The sequence below is a fragment of the Falco biarmicus genome, chromosome 12 (genome assembly GCF_023638135.1).
Source record: "Falco biarmicus isolate bFalBia1 chromosome 12, bFalBia1.pri, whole genome shotgun sequence".
Taxonomy (NCBI): domain Eukaryota; kingdom Metazoa; phylum Chordata; class Aves; order Falconiformes; family Falconidae; genus Falco; species Falco biarmicus.
Window position 1 is genome coordinate 12,095,822 of NC_079299.1, and position 14,822 is coordinate 12,110,643.

At 42.7% G+C, this 14,822-nt stretch overlaps 2 protein-coding genes across 20 annotated transcripts in view; one reads left to right on the top strand and one right to left on the bottom strand.

The window, feature by feature from the left end:
* Window positions 1-3,634, bottom strand: part of RCOR3 (REST corepressor 3) — a 27,478-nt gene extending 23,844 nt beyond the window's left edge. For 3 of the 4 annotated variants that reach the window (XM_056356893.1, XM_056356892.1, XM_056356887.1), the window contains exons 1-2: window positions 3,353-3,634; window positions 2,737-2,793 (exon numbers count right to left, since the gene is read on the bottom strand). In XM_056356893.1, coding sequence (XP_056212868.1) covers window positions 2,737-2,793; window positions 3,353-3,494 — 199 coding nt within the window. In that variant the 5' untranslated portion in view covers window positions 3,495-3,634. The remainder of the gene's footprint in view (window positions 1-2,736; window positions 2,794-3,352) is intronic. The other variant, XM_056356888.1, reaches the window with a different exon arrangement.
* On the top strand, window positions 3,573-14,357 carry LOC130157403 (E3 ubiquitin-protein ligase DTX1-like). Of its 16 annotated transcripts, none has more exons than XR_008824849.1 (5): window positions 3,573-3,863; window positions 4,340-4,433; window positions 9,537-9,575; window positions 12,093-12,212; window positions 13,030-14,357. XR_008824849.1 is itself a non-coding variant. In XM_056356894.1 (4 exons), the coding sequence occupies exons 1-4, from the start codon at window positions 3,573-3,575 to the stop codon at window positions 12,104-12,106; spliced, it is 438 nt and encodes a 145-aa protein (XP_056212869.1). In that variant the 3' UTR covers window positions 12,107-14,357. The 16 variants fall into 16 exon arrangements, 2 of the variants coding, with proteins under 2 accessions (XP_056212869.1, XP_056212870.1); XR_008824859.1 differs by adding an exon at window positions 6,073-6,109 and having other exon boundaries at window positions 3,702-3,851; window positions 4,392-4,476; window positions 12,093-14,357; XR_008824858.1 differs by adding an exon at window positions 6,073-6,109 and having other exon boundaries at window positions 3,704-3,863; window positions 4,392-4,476; window positions 12,093-14,357.
* Window positions 14,358-14,822: the final 465 nt, after the last annotated feature.

Consider the following 14,822-nt stretch of genomic DNA (forward strand, 5'->3'; position numbering starts at 1 on the left):
AGGATGACAGAATATGGTGCATCTACAGGGATGGCATCCTCCACTACACATTCAAGAGAATACAAACAACACACAAACTAAGGATACCAGCTTTGTAATATCCTGCTACAACTATAGCTGGGTCAGAAAGCGCAAGCAGAAACAATTTCACCCCAAGAATATAAAGTACTGTAGGAAAACTAGTAGGAAGTAACAAAAATCTGAAGTGCAGGAGATTTTTTAAATCTGTAAATCAGGTAAGGAAATTTAGGGTTTTTATTTTATTATTTTTTTTTTTTTTTTGCGGTGAGAAAGTTTATCTGTCTAGTGACAATTAAAAATGTTATTTCCCTTACAGCTCTGTCTGAAGGTCTGCTTGTAAAAAGGGGGTGGTGGAGGACAGGGTAAGAACACGTTTAAACCAACTCCTAATTGTTGCTTTCAACCACAATCCACTTCTTCCAATAGACACCAACAAACAGTCATGTACTTTTCCTTTAAAAATTTCTTATTTTATACACAAACTCAGGTTAAAGAAAAACGTTCACTACCATCACAACTTTCATCATGAACGTTTTGCTCCTCAATGTATTCTTGCAGAGCACTGCCCATGAACATTTTTCAACATGGGCTAGATGAGGTCAAAGGACTGGTATTTATTCTACTCATTTTGGTATTCTATGTGTGTACCAGAGGGTTGACTTTGTATCTTGGACCTCCATCTAGTTTCATCTATCATTCATCCCCTTCTCCCACCTATTTGTTTTAAGGGGGTTAAAACCCCAGCACTCAAAGTACTGTTAAATAAACACACGTTCTAACATACCTGGTAAACCCTTCAAAAAAAAAAATGCATTAAAAGAATTTCAAAAAGAAACAGCATTAAAGTTACTTAATTGGACACAGTGCCTATGTCCATACATGCAAACCTGTAAGTATGATGGAGTTACCGTTACATCATTCGCTAAAAAAAAAAAAAATAAAAAAAATATTCTAAGTTTAGCTATAAGAGCACAGCTTTTTGTCCAGCATTACTTTCACCTCTAAGAAATGATGCCTCAAGAGTCGTCAGACCCGCCCCGCCAACAAAAAAAAAAACCAAACCCAAAAACCAAAGATAAAAGCATGAGATCTTGCTAAGATCTGTTCAGAAAACCAATCTGCTAACATGGTAAGCATGTATTATACTTCTATGCTTTATGGATTTTTTTTTATTATTTTCTAAGACTTAGGTGTTAAAAAAAAAGTATCTTCTTGCCCTAGTAATCAAAATACACATACTAACAAGAACAATACTATACATTATGCCTCTTATACAAGACTTATTAAAGAAAGATTTCGATCATTAAGGAAATTGATGAAGGGGTAAGTATATACAAATCTGTTACTGGGGAAAGGAGCATCAGTTGAATTCCAAACCCTCAGGAACACTTAGGAGCTCTAAAAGTCTGGTTACGAGAAAGTGTAAGATTAGTTCTGTAGTTACAAATGCAATGGTACTATTGCATATATAGTTCACAAAATTGAAATCACAGAGCCTCGGTTGTCCTACAAGGGGCAAAGAGTTTTTTTAATCAAAATAAAAGCAAACACTATGTGTTTTTCTAATTTAAGCGGCCTGTAGGAAAAACAAGCCCAGGCTGCACGTTAGAAATGATCATTTTTATTTATTTTTATGCAGGTAATGTGAAAATAAAGGGTGTAAATGGTTAGTCTTATTAACAAAGAGACTTAGACTACACGCTCCTTCCTAGGGGAAAGGCATTCCCTTATGCCAAGATCATGCATCCATTTAATCCCACCCTCCCCCTTTCTTTCCCCCGGCCTTTTCTTTGGCCTGTGGGGACTTGCGCCCATCAAGCGGGGCTCGCTCCAGCTTTAGGAGGCACTATGTGAGAAGCTCTGGCCCAATCCTCTTCCGGTAGGAAATCATCTGACACCAATGGAGCCTGTTTGGAGAACAGGAAAGTAGATAGGCTTCATCTGGCCACTACAGCAAAACTGACAAACGCTCCTACGGTCGCACTGCTCAGTGTAGCAATGCAAAAGAGCATTCTAGCAATTAACTTGCTAAAACCGGGTGCCAGGCTATGCAAGCCCACCCCGTATTCCCCGGGGCGGGGCTGGGGGGTGATGGTGGGGGTGAGAAGGGCGGTGGAGAGCAGCTCAGCCTGCAACAGCGGGGCTAGCGAGGCTACTACAGCACACAAAACCAGGGGCAGGAGTTTCCCACCAAGCGCATCTCCCACCCAGCGCCTCCAGCACGCAGCCAGGGCTGCTCTGCTTCCGGCAGGGCGCATCACTTCCCACCCCTGCCCCACAACACCCATCACCCCCCGACACAGATTTTTAAATCACCTTTTTAATAGACATGATATGCGGTACGGTTTAAGGAAAGAAAAAAAAAAAAACAAACCCCACAACAAAAACCAAACCACCCAACCAACCCTAAAAAGCATTCAAGCTTTTTCTGCCTCGTCGCCTCCCGCCGAATACACATAGCAGGGCTGATAATGAAGTGAGAATTTCCCGGCGCGGTGCCCCCCCGCCCGCAGGCGCCCGGAGCTGATGCTGCCCCTGCCAGCCTCCCGCCGCCGCCACCGGATCGCCGACACAAAGGCTCAAAAGCAAAATAAATCCAGCCCCGCGGCTGCCGCCGGGAGAGCGCCGTGCCGAGCCCCCCGGCCCCCAGCCCAGCCCTCCCGCCTCGGGAACGGTGGCGGCAAGATGTCAGGTTGCAGCCGAGAAGCGATTTACCGGGCTCGAAGTCAGGAATGCGCGCCTGGTATTCCGCTCCGACCCTCATTCCTACATCTGCAACGTAAAGGGGGGAGAGAAATTAACGGCTCGGGTGTCCCCGGGCGGGCGCCGTCCCAGGCTACCGCCGTGTGGCGGGCGGGCTGGCGGACGCGCCGCCCGGGAGCCCCCGCCGCCTCGCCGCGGCCGTGCGGAATAAGCCACCTCCCCCCCCCCCGCCACCCCGCCCGCCGCCGCCGCGGATTAAGCCCCGACGGCCGCCGGGGAGGGGGCCGGAGGCGGAAGGGGGAGTTTATTTCAGCGGAACAATGGGGACGGCGGCGGCGGCGGCTCCCGGGAGACACTCCCCATCGTTAAGCACCGCGGGGCCGCCCGGCAGCCGCGGGGCCGCGCCGCGCGCTCCCGCCCCCCCCTCCTCCCCCGCGCCCCACACACAGGGCGGCCCGGCCCGGCCCGCCGCAGTACGCGCGGCGGAGGAACGGCAGCGGCGGCGGCCCCGACACCGGCGCGGGGAAGCGGGAGGCGGCGCGGCTCGGCTCAGCGCCCCTCCCGCCGCCTCCGCCACCCCCCTCCCCCCGCTGGCGGGGCGGCCCGGGGCCGGCCCCAGAGCTCGCACCGTGCTCGTCACCACTGTCACCGCCGCCGCTCTCCGGCTCCGAGTAGTGCCCGTTGGAGGGGCTGCTGCTCTTGGTGCCGTTGGGGGCTGCCCGGCTCTTGCCCCCCAGGAGCTCCGCTCCCTTCTCCATCATGCCCGGCATGTCAGGGCTTGGGGGGGGAGCGGGGGAGAGCGGCGGCAGCGCGGGCTGCTGAGGGGGGGAAGTTAATACGGAGCCGCCATGTTGCCCCCTCCCCGCCCCCCCCTCGGGCCGCCGCGGCGCCGGCACCTCCTCCCCCCTCACACCGCCCCCCGCCTTCCCGCGCTCCCCCCTCCCCCGGCGCCGCGCAGCCCCCGGGAATCCCTCCGCGCCGGCCCGGCCGGATCTAGCCGAGGGGGCGTGGATGCCGGCGGAGCCCCGGCGGCGCGGCGGAAGGATTCCGGCCGCGCCGATATCTGTCAGGGCCTCGCCGCCAGGCTCCCGCAGCGACTGGGAGAGGGGACTATTTCCCCCGGCGGCGTAGGGATCGCGGTGGGGAGGGGTGGTGCAACGAGAGTGAGGGGCGGGAGGTGCTGGGCGGCAAGGGCCGCAGCGGTGCGGCTGTGGCGGCGCAGGGTGGGCCGGCTGCGGGGCAGCCTCTAGGGGAGGCTGGGGCGGTGGAGCGCGGCCTGAGGGCAGCGGCTGCCAGCGGGGCCGCAGGGCGGTCACCTTGGGGCGGGGCCGGGCCCCGGCCCCGGCCCCGGGTCCTGGCTGCGAAGGCCGATGCCGGGCGCGGCGGGGGGGCCGGCTCTGTGCGCGGCCTCGGCGGGGCAGCGCTGCCGCCTTCCCGGCCGCGGCTCTTGGGCAGCACCGGGGTCGAGCCAGGCCGAGGGGGTTAAGGGCGCGGGGGAGCCGGCACCGGGAGCGGGCAGCGCTGCAGGTAGTTCCGGGTGCTGTGGAGCGTGTGTGAAGTGATGCTGATTTTTCTAATGTGCAAAATAACTTATTTTTATTTATCGGAATTCCAGTGTGTTACCAAGTGCTCAGGCGTCACCATCCAATTAATATCAAAATTTCCAGGTTTTAAGAGAAGAAAAAGATCGAGGCTGGCTCCAGAGAGAGGTTGGGTTACAATATGGTGACAGTCTTATTATTTAGTCTGGAGGTACATTAGTTTGGTTTATTTCTATTGAAATACATTATAGGTCGTTGTGGCTATGTTTTAAATGTGCCTTAAAGGTATTTTTAATGATGCAGTGAGAACTTGGCTGTCTGATTTCCTGATGTAGAAAAAAAAAACAACAACAACCCAGGCTTAACTGTTAAAGTTACCATTGCTACACATTGTAGTTAAAGTCTCACGTTCCCAGACTGACACAATCCATTTTGCATTTTGCTTTGTCACATCTTAGCCATTTTTCCCAAAGTTTGACCTGGCAGCTGTCTGCCTCAAGTTGGTCGGTTGATCGATGGATTTAAAGAGTGCTATCTAGAATGGTACAGCTGCTTTCTTACAGTGGGGTTAAGGAAAGATGGCTACCTGTGTCCATAGGTGTGACTACTAAGTGACCCTGGTACTTTTACCATGTGATTGTAACCTGATGTAGTTTGCCGTGTTTATCAGGTGCTGTTGTTTGATACTTGTCTTGAAATCAACCCAATGTGGTCAAATTCTGTACTTCGGAAAACCTCTGATTTACGTGTGCTTCCTAGAATACGGCAGAAAAATATTGCCAAGATTATTCCTGATTGGGGAATATTTGTGACCTTTGAAGAACTGTTTTTGGGATAGCTTTTGGCAGTTGGCCATCAAGAATGGGAGAAAAACAAGCTCTGACTCCTGTAGGCTTGCTGTTCTCTCTCTCCAAAAGTTGGAAAGAAAGACTAGTAAGGAGAAGGTAGAAGCATAGGTGGTTGACTACCTGCAAGTGCCTCGACAATTGAGGAAAAAAAGCTCTAATGCAATCTCATATTTATTGTACACAAGAGAATTCACGTAAGAGAAAGCATGCAGGAATACCAGAACTACAGGAAGATCTTCAACCAATGTTTGTACTTTTTAGATGCGAAACACAATAAGAAAACTTGCAGGAAAATGTGCTTTACTATTTTAATTCTCCTAAAACTGAGTATTTAAGGCTTTTTAGTTTTATTTCTAAGGATGTGAGGTTTGGGTATACATGCAGTGTTATGACTGCATGTGTCTTGACAGTTCTCTTCACTGATAAAGCCACTGAAAATTTTAATAAGCTATTACAGCTTTTGGGAATGCAAAGTTGTTACAAGTGTTGCGAAGGTGATTACCTGAAAGGAAGAAAGATTCCTTGTCAGTATGGTTGAGAGGAGAATCGTCTTAAGAGCTTGCCCCTTTCTGTTTCTCTTATATGCATGGCTACTGTTAAAACGGCATTTCAGAGGTTACATTAAAAGCATATGTTCACTAAGGCAAGCACTGAAATACTAGCAAATGCATGTAGTGAGGTTTTTTTCTTTCCCCATGCAATCTTAAAGTTGGCTTGCCTTGGAATATAACTTCTCTTCCTTTATTCAATTTTTTTCTTCTCCTTCCCCCCGCCCCCTTCTCCATAGTTCCTCAGTCACATTCAGTGTCTAGGTGCTCCTGGATTAGATGTGTTGTATTAAAGCAGACTTGTTTGTGAGATCAGTCCTGCATTTGTTGTAGAAACTACATACAAAGAATTCGCTTGGACTAACATTACTGTATATATTCTTATTTTTAATTTTCCTTTCTAAACTTAAGCCGTGGAGGACAGCAGTGTAACCAATGCATTCTGAAGGTATGACTTGGGCCAGTCTAGAGATTCTTTTTATGAGCCTGCCAATTTCTTGTTCTTGGAGGTGATGCATTTATTCTTAAAACTTTCTTCCCAAAGTCATAGTTTCAGGAGGAAAGGTGGTATTTGGGCAGGAGGGAAGGGGTTGCTGGAGTGCAAAGTGGATTGCAACAGAGAGGAGGGGAATTAAGGAATGGAGAGGTTGCAAACAAGTAAGGCGAAGCCCTTGCTGCTTCTTTTATCAGGGTTGCTAAAAGGCTTTAGTAGAAATAGAAGCTCAAAGGGAAACAGCTTTTGCTATCCATGAATTAGGTGAGCTTCAGACCCGCATGGCTTCTGAGGTTGCTCCACACAGGTTTGGGGCCTCTTGCAGTTATCGTTGTTAGAGCAGGTTCTTGGAATTCATTGCTTAAAATTGGGTTCTTAGACTGTGGACTCCTGCAATTCATTGTTATTACCTTGCAGTGAGGGATAATGATAATATTGACTGAGTTGTGAGCTATAGGAAAGCAAAGACTGTCTATTCAGAGCAAAATAATTTCTTAAAACACTAGGTGGTTTCACGTGCCTTTATTATCATGGGATCATTTAGATTGGAAAAGACTCATAAGATCGAGTCTGACTATTAAACTAGCACTGCCAAGTCTATTGCTAAACCATGTCCCTAAGTGCCACATCTACACATCTTTTAAATACCTCCAGGGATGGTGTCTCAACCACTTCCCTGGGCAGCCTGTTCCAATGCTTGACCACCCTTTTGGTGAATAATTTTTTCCTGATATCCAATCTAAACCTCCCCTGGCACAACTTGAGGGCATTTCCTCTCATCCTATCGCTTCTTACTTGGGTGAAGAGACCCACCTCCCTACAACCTCTTTTCAGGTAGTTGTAGAGACTGATGAGGTCTCCCCTGAGCCTTCTTCAGGCTAAACAAGCCCAGTTCCCTCAGCTGTTCCTCACAGGACTTGTTCTCAAGACCCTTTACCAGCTTTGCTGCCCTTTGGACACACTCCAGCACCTCAGTGTCTTTCTTGTGTGTTATGTCCATCTCACCTATGAAATTTCTAGCACATGAAATTACTGCAGATCACTTGCTTAGCTTTTTTATCTTATGGTGACAGTTTTACACTTTCAGTTTTTTTGGAAAGAGCATTTTGATAGTTCTCTGGCTTGGGAATGTCACTTTATACCATTTGAAATCTGTGTCTTTTTAGATCTTTTAGAAACAGGTCAAATTAATTTGTGATGCTGCTTTAGAAAAATTATAAATGTATGACATGTTTTGTGAAACAGAGAAAATAGAATGCTCATGAACCCTTTTGGCAACATCCAGTCTGGAAATGTGCTTTAATGTGAAGATTTGTAATTTCCTTTGATATGAATGTTTCGTAAAGAAAAGTATGTTCTTCCTAAACACATTAAGAAAAGCATGCCTGGAATCAAGGTAATTTCAGATAAATTACACTGCTTGGAGTCTGTTCACTCCTCTGCTGGAAAATACATAGGTGTCATCTGTCAAGTACTCTTTCATATTAAACACAACTCAGCCTGCTGGGTGGTAAGTGGGAGGCTTAGAGTGGACAGGGTGAGATTTATTAGTTCTTTCAGACTGATAGTTGTTGCTCTGTGCCATGCAAGGTTCCTGAATTTTCCAAAGACTCCATGTTGTAGTGGAACCAGTGGAAGGTGGTGGAAGGCATGAGTTTTCTACAGCTCTGGAAAATCAGGCTATTGGTCTCTTTGCTGAGCATTTTTTAGTATTTCTGAATTTTAGTCTTAATGCTTTATTAAAGTAGAAATCCATAATTTTTTTTTTTTTCTGTAACTGGGCAGTGGAATGCAAAAATACAGCATTCACTAACTGGCTTGCTGCTGTTAATATGCCCCAACGGAGACTTGAGATTTTTTCTTTTTTTGGTTTATTTCTGTAGTGCTGCCTTACCAGTTATAGGCTTCAAGAGCTATCTGCTGTCCAAGTCTGAATGGAATTCTTCTATGATTTAGTTAGCATCATAGAGTATAGACTCTGTATAAGTACCATCAGTAACTTACTCTTGGGAAGTGGAAAAAATCATGTTGCGGTTTCTTTGAGAAGTCTAAGGACTTCTGCAGTTCTGAACAGTTTTCTGTATTTAAATACCTGCCAGCAGCTGAACAAATCATGTTCTTCTGAAATCTTTGCCAAAATTTGAAACAGGCTGTGTTGTATGGTGTTGGTGGTTTATATGTTGAATGAAGCTGAGAATGTTAGGACTAGGCATTCTGTTAAAAATAGTATTTTGAAATTGTTTGTTGCATGTAGGAAGGCTTATCCAAGAACTAACAACATGGGTTAGTACTAACATCCATCTTGTTCCGTACTTTGATCCTGACAGTTACAAACAGCGAAGGCTGCAGAGGAACTTATTTTGGGGCAGATGCCATAATCTCCATTCTCTCTTGGCAAGAAGCCTATTCTTGGTTCTTACACTTCAGAGCTTCAACAAATCTTTAAAGCTTGGTATCTTTAAAAAAAATAAATTATAATTTTGATTCCTCTAGATGTGTTTTGAAAATACCTGTTCCACCTTTACACATTTATAGATTCTTGTTTCTGTGACTTTCTATAGCAGTGAGTTCCACTAACACTGACAATTTTTTTTTTTTCCTTTTAAATGAAAAATTTTCCAAATACCCTCTTTTTCTTGACAGGAGGGGCAGGTATTCCTCATCAGCCCTTTCAGTCTCACTATTTCATTTCTCTACAGTTAATCTAAATATCTGGTAAGCTGTAGTGTTTACAGAAAGTAAAGAGGGTCCTGTGTCCAGTTGATTGTCGTGACACACTGCTGGAAAAGCTTGAGTTTAGCTGGCTTAACCTTATGTTACGTAGGCAACTTGGGACAATAGGTAATTTCAGAAAGTTGGTTTACAGAAATCATTTAAGTACTTACTTTTTTCCATACTCTCTTCAAAGTAAAGTTAGCTAACAGCTGGCAGTATGTCTTTGAATCAGTATATTGGTGTTCAGTATTGTCAGTGAAGATTCTCAATCTATCTATGAACAGTGCGTGTACATGGCTAAAGTAGCAGCATCTCTTTACAAATAATTTGGATTTAGGACCAGTTGTTTTCCACAGGAAAAAGAAAAAAGGCATTGTAATTCATTTGGTAAGCTAGTGTGCTTTTACTTTGTCCTGTCTTACTTTTGGATACAGTTAAGTAAACTACTTCCCATAGGACTGTTCAGTGGAAAGTGGATATCACCTAATTGGTACTCAAAGCTGTTGGACTTCCATAAGAAATGTAATTTTGCTGTTTCTGCATGGCATTTGGGTTTTTTGTGGTTTTGTTGTTTTGTTTTTTTTTTTTTTTAAAAGCAAAACAATTGCTTTCATTTCATGCACTTAGTGAATTGTGTGCTAAACTTAATGCTGTTCTTTCTTGTCAGGTTGTCCACTGTTGTTGTACCTGGAGGTGACAATTTACTGTAAGTTAATGATGTTTATGCTCCCTCCTAGTATTTTTCCCTCCTTTTCCTTCTGTAAAGTAATGTTACAAAAGGAACATACTGTGCAAGATTTTGTCCTTGTAGTTAATAATATCACTTCCTTGAGACAAAATGTCCTTTAACACGTACCAGAATAAAAAAAAATAAAATAGTGCAGTTATGTTACTATATTGTGTACATAACCATGAAAAAGAGAACCTTGCCCCAAACAGCTTCCCATTTAATGATGATCCAGTCAGCGTATGTAACCAGTAGTAGGAAAAGCAAGAGAGAATAAGGGAATCATCAGGAATATGTTAATGTGGAAAAGCCACATAAAATTATTGTAACCCTGTACTGCCCTTCCATTTAAGACAATGTGCCATTGTAGGAGTTATCCTGAGTGATTTTTTTTTAAAAAATGAAAGTAGCAGTGTTATGAACCCACATTTGGAGGAAGGTGATCTATCCCTTCATGTAGGGAAAGAAGTATAAAGAGTGTAGTAACCAGTAGTGGCAGCTTGTTTTGCTGTATGTCTTGGACCTTGGACTGTAAAAATATTTCATGCTACAGCATACTGGTACGTCCTGCTAAATTTTGCTCTCCGTGGCTTATCCTACCTGGCATCTTGTGGTTTAAGGGGGCAGGGTCGGGGGGTTACGAAGTGGAAAATAACACTGACTGTGTATGGCTAAAAGAAAGTTCCTGAGATATTATAAGGGTTTGTATTTTGTTTTTTTGCCTCATGGTTTCTATAGAGAAGTATATATCATTCCTTAGAAATCCCTGTGTTATGGAGCTATGCTGGATTTTGGAGGTCAGTGTGGCTGGATCATGTAGATACCAAAACATTATTGCTATTCTGGTGTCATATATTTTCTCACTCTTAACTATTGTTTGGCTGATGTAATGATCCACAATTCAGGTGTGCAGTTTAGGAAGCATCAGCAAGAGGTTCTGTTTTGAGAGTACTTGTAAGATGGAGTTGCAAGCACTAAAAATGCAATTGTTAATTTTACTGAAATGTGTAAGATTTATTTTCCCACGTGGAAGTTGCTCCTGTAATACTATTTCACCATACTTTTCTAGGAGTAGAAATGGTTCTCTTAAGTGTATTCTTTTAAAAAACCCCAAACAAACAAATCAATATGGCTGTGTCTGGCTCTTCAGGTTGTATTATGTAATGCTTTCAGGAATGATTATTCTCTCTTCTGTTTGAGGCAGATAAAACTACATAAATATAAAACTGAAATCCACAATCTTGCATTTGAGGATATGGATGAATACATAAAGGATCATTCCACACTAGGAAAATTCTCCTTGGGAAGATGCAGCAGTTCACAGCATTTCTGCTGGAGTGTTTGTTAAACCAAGAGGAAAAACAAAAGCTCATGCTTATATAACTTTAGGGTGAAAATGCTGCATGCCACTAAGACCTTGCTATCATTAGTTTCCACAATAGTTTTTAGAAAAATACTCACTTCAAATTCACTCTCAACCAATGTGCTAAATGCTCTTATGCTGGAGATGAGGTTTTTACTTGCTCATATCTAGTTCAGTCTTTCATCTAAATTACATCCCTTTTAATGAAGGTGGCTTTTATCTTCTGTTTAAGGGCCTGCCTAATTAAAACTTGAAATGTGTTATAGTCAGGAGCCTGTTATGAGGTCCATTCTTATTAGACATCTAGTGTTCTGAAAAACCAAAGGCATGATCCAGGTTTCAGGGTTGCACCCTGAGCCCACTGCTAGAGATCTACTCCCTACAGATACTGCTGAACTGCCAAAGGCATCTTTGATAGATGATTTCTGCTGATATTTTATGTATAAACATTCACTTCTAACAAGCATGTGCCCCAGTCTATCCACTCATCCCCTAACTTCACCTTCCTTTGTGTCATACCCTGTGTTTTGGTTAGGTAGCTGGAGATAGGTTTTAATATTATGACGCATAATTCACTGTACTGTGTGACTTAACTGATATAAGAGCTTCTGTGTTAGTTCATAGATAGCGGTCTTTGCTTTGCAATAATCAATGGAAACACAAAAAGGAATCCTCTTCTACTTGTTTAAATACTTTGAATTTCATAGAGCGTCTATATTTGTGACTGAATAGATGTAAAGTGTGAGTTCCTTATGAACATTGTATGTGGCAGCACCTGAGCTGAATATATTGTAAAAAAAATTAACCAAAATTATAAAAGACACAAACCTTCCCCCACAGCAGGTATCCAAGCGTTTACAAAAATCAGTAGCCCATCAAAGTTTACAGTCATGTGATATTAGTCACTGGGACTAGCTATGAGTACAGTGCCGGTAAAGGCCCGGGTAAAAACGCTGTTAAGATCAAACTTAAAAAATTAGTAATTTTTCTCACTGCAACTGCAGAAGATAACAGTAAAGGATTAGCTAGAGTGAGAAAATCTGTAATCGCTATATTTAAATGTTAGATTTAAGAAAATGATGGTTCTGAGCCAGTTACAAAGTGGTGGTTTTATGTTTTCTTTTTCTTTACAGATTTGTGCTCCTGATTTGTCTGCTTCTGCATATACCTCCCACTGTCCAAGAATGCAACTAAGTTTTGTCTACATAGAAAGCAAATACTGCAAGTAACCCAGCCTATTGACAGGAAGATCAGTAAGTGGGAAACAGATGATGAATTGTTAGGCTTGGTAAAACTTTGAAATGAAGTGAGAAGAGTTTGTTTTGCCCTTTCTTTTTTTTTTTTTTTAAATTTCCTTTGTGGTTGTAGGGTTTTTTTTGAGGGGGGATTGGTTTCTGTCTGACAAACCTAAAACTGAAATAGTACAAGGAACACTTATGGTCAGTAAAGTTGTGACATAAGAGATCAACTGTATAAAATATATAACTCCAAAACATGAATTCTGAATGCATATAGGCAAAATCTATGAGATACAAGCCTTGTGCAAGGGACTTACTCATTTTGTTGAGTATAGGTTTTATAGTGGGTACTCCTTGATGAGTGTTTTTTAGAGGGGCTACTGCAAAAGAAGCACTAGCAGTGTCTTTACCACTGTCAGCCTCACAGGTAGGATGCTTCTGTCCAGAGCACAATTAATGGGGTTTTAAAGATTGTTTTACTTTTCAAATTGAACTACAGAGTCTAGGCTATATAATCCAGCGAGTCTGACTCCATATTATTTTGGAGTTCTTCTTCGTATTATTACATTATTGGAAACTGCCGTGTAGTAGAATAAAAGGTTTGTTCACGAAGCTGATCATATAGTTTAAATCGAGGACAGTGGTTAAAACAGGATATTTTAGGGCCAAAGTAGGGAAGAAAGAGATGGAAGACATGCTAGTTAGCATAAGCATATTCCTAACTAGCAGTTATTTTTCTGAATCTGGGCATAAAATAGCTAGGTTTTGTTCTTTGTACAGCATATTGTGAAAATGTAGGATTAAAAGTGGCTTTTTTGTATTGTTAAACCAGGGACTACTGGGCACAGTTGAGAGATAAAAATGCAGTCAGCAGCAGTGATAAAGTCTGCAGTGCTCCTTGCTACTTCACAAAAAACCTGTCACCCAGAAACTATGGGTTCCTAGGCTTATTGTGGACAGGGCATGCAAATAAGAATATGTATTACAATTACTTAATAGGAGTCCCTGCATTCTGTTAGCAAGCTGCACCCGAATTGCTTCATTTTTGTGTTGTTTTATGTTGACTCAGACTCAGGAAAAACAAAGCCAACTGATGTACACAATAAAAATGTTAACAAAAAACCTACCAGACCTGGAACCAAAGAAACTGTGGTTAATTTCTTTTCCTCCTCTGAGTAATAACACTTCAGTGGATCGCTGCCTCTCCTCTGAGACTGGGAGAGACCATAGGCAGGACAGGACAGGGTTGAGCCAAGAGGGTTGGGTAGAGGTGCCTGTGGTGAGGAGAATGGTGATAGTAACTGGTGTCCTAACTGGGATGTGTGGGGATTTTTATTTTTTTTTTGTGTCAAGTCGTGTTTTGGTTTTTGGTTTTCCTAAATCTGGAAGGACAGCATGCCACCTCCTGTGGAAATAAATGGAGATGGGCATGCCATCCAAATGGGGAAAATTTTTCTATGCCCTTTTGAGCTGTTCTGAGAAGGAACAGTTCTTCCCTGTTAGCCCACACTCCAAATGTTAGATATATAAATAAAAGACTGGTTGTGTACTCTCATCAGTTTTATTTTGAGATTTTTTTTTTCTTCCATTCAAAATGCAGGACTTTAGTTATTTTTCCATATTTGTTACCTATTAAAAATTCTGCAAGAAATTAACTAATTCCAAAACTGGAACAGTGTCCGTATTTATTTTTAACAAAATTGTTATGGCTATTTGGGAATACTAACATTCCTCAGTTCTTAGGTCTACAGTCTGCTGTGCTGCTGGATATTTCTTAGAGTTAAAAGTTTTGTTTAATTTTAGACTGCAGAAATAATTGGACCTTTAGGAACCTCAGGATGAACTTTGGTATTCGGTTAAAATGAGTTGTAGAAATAAATTGAAGAGTTTCAGTAAGATGCACAGATGTTTTTTCCAAATTCTTTCCTTTTGATAGACCTGTGTGTACTTGTTAAAATATTGGCTCGCCTTAGTTTTAAGGACTGAATTTGTTTCTCATTGCTTTTTTCCAAATAATGTTAATCACAAGCAACTCAGTGTTCATGTATGTGTGTATTTAGGTGGGGGTCTTAGCCTACAAACTTTTGTTGGTAAGAATTTGTAGAATGACTGCTTTATTGATTTTAATGTAAAAAATAAATAAAATTGTAACTTTTTCCATCTTTGAATTCAGGATTTCCTTTTTTTGTTTAGTATCTGTATGGCAGAGTAACTTGTGCATTACCTTCTGTAATTTGTTATCCTATCAATTAAGGTATTTTATTCTGACATTTTAGCAAAGGCCATATGGTAGTATACAAACAGAACTCAATTTAAAGATCAAATGTTCTTTTTATTTTCAGAATTGGTGGTAGTTTGTTACAACTTTGTCTTATAGTTCTGCTTTTTGACAGTTTGGTTTTTTACAAAGAACAAAAGGTAATGTGCAAAACAGGGTAGAAATCAAAAAGGCCATGAATAAAAATGGTGCTTTTCAATGTAAATTAATTAGATTTTGAGCAGATGAGACTTCCCTAACCACTGTGTTTCTTCACTGATTTGATGGTGTGAGAGTGAAATGACAAGTCCCAAAGAACTAATAGAGTCTAAACAACAAAAGCCTTGTGCAACATTGGAAGAACTGGG